This window comes from Pteropus vampyrus, unplaced genomic scaffold (assembly GCF_000151845.1).
Source record: "Pteropus vampyrus isolate Shadow unplaced genomic scaffold, Pvam_2.0 Scaffold312, whole genome shotgun sequence".
Classification (NCBI taxonomy): Eukaryota; Metazoa; Chordata; class Mammalia; order Chiroptera; family Pteropodidae; genus Pteropus; species Pteropus vampyrus.
This window is the reverse complement of record NW_011889093.1, coordinates 727456-735718: the sequence shown is the minus strand read 5'-3', so window position 1 is coordinate 735718 and position 8263 is coordinate 727456. Positions and strand designations below refer to the sequence as shown.

The 8263-nt window shown below is 50.8% G+C and overlaps 1 protein-coding gene across 1 annotated transcript in view; it reads right to left on the bottom strand.

The window, feature by feature from the left end:
* AFDN (afadin, adherens junction formation factor) overlaps positions 1 to 8263 on the bottom strand; it is an 88290-nt gene that overhangs the window by 21861 nt on the left and 58166 nt on the right. Inside the window, exons 20-23 of the mRNA XM_023521716.1 lie at positions 2851 to 2916; positions 2621 to 2694; positions 2110 to 2228; positions 525 to 719 (exon numbers count right to left, since the gene is read on the bottom strand). Of these exons, the coding sequence (XP_023377484.1) occupies positions 525 to 719; positions 2110 to 2228; positions 2621 to 2694; positions 2851 to 2916 (454 nt within the window). The remainder of the gene's footprint in view (positions 1 to 524; positions 720 to 2109; positions 2229 to 2620; positions 2695 to 2850; positions 2917 to 8263) is intronic.

Below are 8263 nucleotides of genomic sequence, written 5' to 3'. Positions count from 1 at the left end.
GATCTGCTGGAGAGAGTCAGGGGGAGACATGATGTGACACAGAAAGCTGAGCCATGACCAGAGTCTTTGAGCGCAGTCGCCACGTGCCGCACGACCGCATTCTGCCGCCGGGGCGGATCGCCCTCCCGCCTGTCCTGAATGTCACAGCCAGAGACACAGGGCTCGGCTACAGACCGGGGGCAGGCCAACGGTCTCGGCAAAGGGCCACAGAGCACATTCTTTACGCTCTGTGACCCTTGCCGGTGCTGCGCATTTTGCCCTGCTTCACCAGGGTAGCCGCCAGTCCCGCTGGAGCATCAGCAGCGTGCCTGCCCAGAGACCCTGCCTAGAGGCCGAATCGAAGGTTTTGCAAGTTCGTTTTCCTTCTTGTTAAAGGATCGTTCGTTTGGATCGCCCTCGTGGGAAACGAGTCCCGTCAGCCAGCGCGCGGGGAGGGGCTCAGTCCAGCCAGGACCCAGCGCCCCTCGCCCCTCGCCCCCCGCCCGCCCTGGGCCGGAGCAGGCGGGGCTGGGCAGTTCTCTCACTTGCGACGTTGGGGCTGGAGCGGTGGTCAGCTCTGTTCTTCGTCAGTCTGTCATCGCCAGGCAGTTTCTTCGGTTCGCTGTACTCTGCCCACGGCGGCTGAGGGCTCTCCGGTGACCCATTCTGAGCCGAGCTGTTATAGAGCTCGAAGCCTTCACTCTTCGGTCGCGGTTTAGCGGAGCCGCGACGATCTGAAACTGAAACCACAGCGCATTCAGGGTGCCGCCACTTGCTCGAGGTGTCATCTTAGATGCCCTTAGTTTGAAAGATGAGTACAGACACTTAAAACTCCCTAATTCAAACTTGTTTTTAGCAAGAGAAATAAGATGATTTTTCTAAGAGGGTAAAATTTTTCTACAGAATCTTTAAAAGGTTTGCAAATAAAGCAACCCTTAACTGGCACTGACGGAAAAAGGTACTACTCTTTCAAAGCTTATTTTCTCATAAACTTACTTGTTCTAAGTAACAAATTAAAGTAACTAAACCTGTTTTAAAGTAACTTTTTCAAAACTTAAAAATAAACAAACTTCCCTCACTTTTTAAAATGCATTACTTCTTTCAGTCACTCAGGGAGACACCATCGTCATGAGCAGACGTCATTCAATGTGACTGTCCGATCTTTTTTTTTTAATTTTCTCAGCTTCTTGCTTGGTGGCCCTGATTTATTACCTACATTTCCCTCTTTGATTTCTAACTCCGTCTCGTTTGCCTCTTTGAAATCGGATAAGCCGCATGTTAAGTTTTACGTTATGAAAAAAATAAGAAACGTGCAGAGTCCGTCACAGAGTGCGATGCGCGGTTTCTTAAGGGGCCCTTTCTGTTTGGTTGCAGTGGGCAGTGGGTCCAGGTTCTCGGGGTCCTTTTCCTCGTTGTGTCGTTACTACTACGTCTAGACTTTGGGTCCTGGGCTCTGAAGCTCCTACGATGCTGACCTAGAACGAAGGCTTGCCGGCCACACAGCTGGCAGCAAGGCGGGTTCTGGGGACCGAGGTGCACCGTCCCTAACAGTTTAAAGGACACTGTGAGTCCTGATCTTTTTTCCTGTGGTTTCCGAACTCATTTCTTTAAAAAGCCCTACATTTATATAGATTTCATTCTGAGATTTTTGATACAGCTACAAAACCATGGTTCCCACCAACGTATTACTTTACTCAAATAACTGGGCTTTTCATTTAAAGTGCACTACACGTGACGTGACGATCACGTGCAGGGCTGAAAGGACCATTCATGGGCACGGGCGTTCCTTCAGCGGTGTCCACCTGCTCTGAGGACTGCGCTGCGCTTGCCCACCGCCCCGACGGGCCAGTCACATGACGTGCTCAGCAATGACCGCGTGACCTGCGCCTCTCCGTACGGGCGTGCAGGGCGAGAGGGCTCTCGAGATGGGTGGCCGGACGTGCTTCCACGCCTGAAGCCCGGAGCCTGGGGCCCACCTGCTCTCACGCCCCGCTCAGCCTAGTGGCTGTGCCCACTGGGCGTCCTTCAGTGTCAAGGGAGGCCCTGGACGCACTGCGCCCGCACAGGGGTGTGGTCGACACGGCTGCCGTTACTGGCAGCGATGGTGGAAGGGACACGCTCCATCCTTACGTCTCTGCATCGTCGGGGACGGCTGGCTGAGCAGGGTGGCAAGGCCGTGATAGATGGCTCCTTGCTTCGCTACTTCCAGAGTGACCACGGACGTCGTTCTTGTCATGAGCTCTGCGGCCCTAGGAGAGAGTGTGACGAACGTGAGGAAACGAAGCGCCATGGGAGCCACGATCGGGCGACGGTCGGCTGGCCCACAGCCCCGTCGGTGTTCGGCGACGCGCTGCCCCCTCTGCACACGAACCACACGCACTGCTCCCGCTAGCATGTTAGGATGAGAAATTCTAGGCAGTATTACGAAGACTTTTTTAAACTTCAAAGAAACTGCTCTAGACTAACTGTACACTGATGTCTTGCTAACAAGTGAAACGTCACGGACACTGAAGTTTCACACTTAAAAAGGTGAGCGGTGAGGGCACTGCTGTTCAGTATTGTTTTTCATCTTCACTTGTAAAATTTAACGTGAAACGGTCCCGAAATTGTTAATGTTAAGCTTAAAACAAACGAACGATACCTTTCTTGAGAAAGTCCTACCAGACTCCGTCCGTCCACACTGAGCAGCTGGTCACCGGCGGCGAGGCGTCCATCCTGGGCATACCCGAGGGGCACACGCGTGTGAGGCAGGACAGCGAAGGGAGTGGGGAGGGAAAGTCAACGTAAGTACACTGCCTGTTTGTAACAAAGTATCAGTAGAATGTCTCATGTCACTTGTTACATGTGTGATATAATAAAACCCGTACTGACCACGTCCGCAGCACCTCCCTTCACGACAGACTTCACGTAGATCCCAAGCTTGTCCTGGCCAGCGCCCTGAGCAAAAACAAGGTAGAAACGGCCCGATGAAAATACACGAGAGCTACAACACTCAGCGAATACGACAGAAGTTGCAAATAACATACACAGAGAACTGCAAAAAAGTCCTGGTTCTTGTTTCTATATGAAAATTAAAATAGAATAGTATTTGATAAATATAAAGAAAGTTACCAAGAAATGCACCTATTTTGTTTCCAAATTAAGAAAAATAACTACTGAAAACTGAGTCATTTGTTAATAAATCTGCTGATAAGACTAAAACAGACTGAATCCTAACGGCAATTTAAGATTGGTTCTGAACGGCCACAAGAGTGAAGTAAAAACGACCGGCACGATAGGTACTTTCATGTTATCGCTTTAACAGAAAAGCAACTGACGATAGGATTTTTGTATTCCAGTATTTACCTACATCCCTTTAAGTCCTTATTGTTTTCATACATATCCTTTAAAATTTAAACCAAAAAAACTTTCACGGCAAACACTTAGGTAGTAAGACTTCGTTATTGAGAGAAAATTATGCAGAAAATACTCTATTGCTTTAATTTAAGGTATTGTAACTCTAAGTAAATATTGAAGCCACAAGGCCCAGTCGACATGATGCTCCTGGCTGCAGTGCATACTCCCGCAAGGAGGAAGAAGGCACTTCGGTGAGACCACGGTAACTCACACGGCTGCTTTACAGAATGGCCAACGTGCCAGTTGGACGTTACAACTATGACATCAAAACCAGCATTCTGGATACTTTATTGGCACCATCACATGCACGAAATCTCATGTAGATATTTACTGCCACTATCCCATGAGTATATGTTCTCAGCTCACAACTACTTCAGTAGCTGTGAAATACAGTATCGTAAAAGCAGAAGCTTAAAAGGTACCAGTCATGAAGATAGCGACTTCAACACACAACCTGACTGAATCAGATTTCCTGCAACTGAATGACGTCGCTGCCACTCGGCACCCTCTTCCCTTGAGTTGACAGAGCAGGCTTCAGAGGGGGTCCGCCCGCCAGCACCGCCCCCACCGCCCCCAGAGGGCCCAGCACACAGCACGACACCACTGTCGGGGCCTAAAAGCATCCATCGCACACCTCACTAGGAAATGGTGTAAAATGGCTCAGTTTAACAAAACTATTCAATGTTGGGAAGCAGCGTGGTCCAGATTTCCCGTGGGCACATTAACTGGAGGCTGCGTTTACTGAAGTCCTACGCGAGCTAACATCAAGAGTCCCCAGCAGCGGCCGACCCTGGCCCGGGCTGTGCGGCCTGCTAACGCGCTGCCCTTCCCCACGTGCGTCTGTGTGGCGATGCCCACCTGGCCCAGACACACGCCTGGCCGCCAGAGGCCCTGGGAAACCACCAGCACTTCTAACACTATGCGACGGCCAGGGGTGACCTGTGGGCCTCGCCTGGGTCCCACTGCCACAAAAATTTAAAAAACAAACAAACAAACAAACAAAAACCATGATTGGGATACTCGACGAAGCTTGTACTTGCTTGTCAATTTGATACTTCACAATAAAAAACAGACCGGAGGCACTTTCTAAACGGCAGCTTCCGCATTCTGGCATGCCACCCAGCAGAAGAGCAACTCACGTGGCTCCTGCCTGACTTCACTGACGTGTCACTGGGCTCCTTGAACCTGGGGCCTAGGACACGCTGGGCAAGTGACTTCCAAGGCGACCCCGACCACTTCCTGCTTATCTAACCTAACCTACGATTAAGTGCTTCATTCAACAACTCAGCTGTTTAAACGACAATGTGATTCATTCCACAAATACTCGCTAAATGCCTACACCCTCTGAAGCTGAAGGTCTGATACTTCAAGGAAATGGACCAAAAGCCCTTGTTCTCATGGAGCTCATGTTCCAGAGCTTTCTTCGTAGCTGTCAAATAACAATTCCCATGGGGGGCACTGAGAATCCCTCTTTTTCTGCAAATACTACACGATATTTATATTCAGCCAATACCCTAGGCCAGACTTTCTGCTAAGTTTCTGAAGCTATGGTTACTTTTTCTCCCATCTTCTCCTGAACGGATACACGTAACGTTGCAGAAGTTCAGGTCCAGCAGCCCGGCCCCGCGCCCATGGGCTAGCTCAACCAAGACGGGAACACGTCAAGCGGAAAGCTCCAGAAATAAACAATGCGCCGTTCGGAACAGATGAAACCTCGCACAGCCCGGTTCCGTCCCCCCGGGGCTGAGTCGCCCCTCTGTCCACGTCCCCACGCTGTAGACGCTCCGCAGCTGTCGGCCGGGCTGCGGAGACCACACTGACCGGCCTGGGTGGCAGGACATCGTTCTGTGCTGCTCTGAGTTGCTGCTGTTCATCGCTCGCTGTGCCTCGTTTACAAAGTAAACTCCGCCACAGGCGTGTAGATACAGAAAACAGCATACACGGGCCTCACTGCTCTGCGCAGTTTCGGACACCCACGGGGGGCTCGGATGCCCCCGCCCCCCACCGTGAATAAGGAGCGGCTGTACCAGTTTTTCCCATGACGGGCATTTTCACACAGCATTATTTTTTGGTAATGTAATACTGTCCTTTTAAATTAGATAATAAAAATCTTCCTTTTAATAAGATAATCAACCGCTACCATCTTTGACAAGAAAAATATCTAGCAGCAATCCCAGCAATATAGAATTTTTAGTAACACCGATATAAACAATAGATCATGAAATCTATATGTTAAAACTGTAAGTCAAGCCCATTTCTGGTATGCTCTATAAGATTACTATTAATAAGGGAAAAGCTCATCTATTTGGACAAACTGTAACGACAGAACTCTTCCTTTTTAAAATCACAGAACAGTGACGTGAGAGAGTGACAAAGCGCTCCCTGCTTCCCGACAAGCTGAGCGCACGTCCATTCCGCTGCCCGTGTGCGGCTCTTCCGCTACTCAGTCTTCACTCCAGGACACCTGTCACTCCAGGACACCTGTTGTCCGTTTCACGTTCACGGCGAGTTGTGGCTTCGCTGGATGACCACCTTATGTCTCCAGCCTCTGCCTTTAGACCAGCGACCACACATCTGAGGGTGACCACTGGGCCCCACGACTTCTAACCATTCTACGTTCCTGACAGCTTACCACGGAAGCTTAACTTCAGCAGACCTCACAGGAGCTGTGAGTGTAACCTGGAATCTCATGACCTTTTAAAAATAGGCGCCAACTTACTTATTAAATGCAATGGGACATTTAATACGCCTGAGTGAAATGTTCGAGTAAAACCGATCATGCAACATAGGTATTGGCCAGCGCCATCACCATCGCGTCTTTAGGCGGAAGTTGATACGAGTTTCAGAACAACTGTGGCAGAGTGGACGCTCTCCTGATGACAGACGTGCGGCAGGAAGGGCCCCGTCCTGAAGCGTGCCTGCAGCGGTGGCTCCTGCCCCCGACTTCGCCAGCCAGCCTTCTGCGCGTGGTGTCCCACGCCCTCAGCCCAAGTTCGGTTCAGCCTCTGACGACGCACTGTGCTTGACCCACACCGAGCTTCACGGCCCCGGTCCGTCCCGATCCCCTGTTCCCGCACGGATGTTGTTCTTGCCATACAAAACGTCCCTCTGATGCAAGGTGTCTGCCAAAACCCTTTCAGCATCCACTTCCTAGGCTCACCTGCCACGACCTGCCAACCCCCTCACCTTCCCAACGCCAGACAAGACGTGACTTCTACCTCACTTCGGTTCTCAGGGGCTTGTCTCTGTCCCCCTGAATGGCTAGTCCGTCCTGTACTCTAGCTCCTTGTACAGAAGGCCCCTCCCCGGCGGCCTCCCACGGCAGCCCCGAGCCTCTGCCTCATAAGGCCACCTACCTACCACAGCATGGGCCAGTCCTTAATTTGAAAACCTACTACGAGGATGTCCAGAATAGTAAGAAACGCGTTGGTAGTTAAGAAGCAGCTGATACGCCCACTGTGTGTAAGCTGGAAACCTAACATAGATAACACTGTGAAATGAGTAAACGTTAGAAACCCTAAGCACTTCTGAGCGTGGACCAAATGTGTTAGGAAGGGGCACTCAGATCCACTGTTGTCAGGTGACGGACGGCGAGAAAGGCATAGTATTGCAAAAGTAACGTCGTTTTCTTACGTGACACGGATTTATTTAAAGTCTAATTTACAACTGCTGTCACTATAAGTAAGTTCGGTTTATAAGCAGTGCTGCTTGTCACAAAGAAGGCCTTCCTCTGAGACAGAAAGAGTTCACGGTTATCAGAGACCTCACTTGGCACCTAAGACCCTTAGCACCTGAGACCTGCCAGCACCTGAGGTCTGCCTGAGCTGGGTCATAAAAAGCAACTAACTGAAAGTCACTGACAAGGAATCGTGGAATCCGACATTTAAAGAAAACACCTTTGGGGAAGTGGTGGGGGGTGATGCGCAGAACCTGGATCTGGAACGTTCTATCAGGCAACCAAACTCTGGTCGGTGCTGAATCTTCCAGACGTGCTCTCGACCTGCACCGCTTCCCCGGTCAGCATCCCCTGCTTCGCGGACCGGGGGCTCCACTCACACTTCCGCGGACGACACACCAGGCCGCAGCCATTCCAGCCCGAGCACAGGCTGCGGCCTCCGGGGACGCCCTTCCCGCCTCCACCCCGCTGCCCACCTCTGCTTATCCAAATCCTGGCCGCGCCGAGTGAGCAGCTGCTAAACCGGCCCTGAGACAACTGTAAATACCACTGTTGCTCGGAGAAATTACAGTTCCGCTGGTAATTACTTTAGAAAAACAAGATCGTAGGTGGCTACCAGGAGATGAAAGAACTCTACGGAATTTCTCCGTGTGTGTGTCTGTCTCAAATGAACACGGTAGTTACTTCCAACCCAAAACACCAGAACCTCTGACCAACTCGAAGGTGAGCCAGCGTCTCAGCCTGGTCGCAGCAGCCCCGGCCTGGAACGCCCACCCCGACTGGGTGGCCGGAGCAGTGAGCTTGACCTGGCCCCGGCTAACCGCCCTGTGCTGGGGACAGGCCAGCGCTGGCACAGCACCAAGGCGGACGCGGCTGCCGAGCCACAGGAACGCCTCACTCTGTCTGAATGAAAGCAAGAACGTCGGAGACTACGCCCCAAGACGACGTGAAACAAAACTTACTAAGTTCGGAAACGTTACACTGCGTATCTTACTTCTAAGCAATGATGAACAAACGAATCTAGACTGAACTTAGAGAAAATAAAATAATTCTACTAGTTCCTATTTTATTTAATGTACACACACATGTGGACACACAATTAAAATTCATTTTACAGTAATTCTGTTCCTTTTCTAATTAAGGAAACAGGGGTCCAGAAGTTATAACATTTGGCTGCTACGTGTCTACGTGTCACCTCTGTCACTAAAAAAA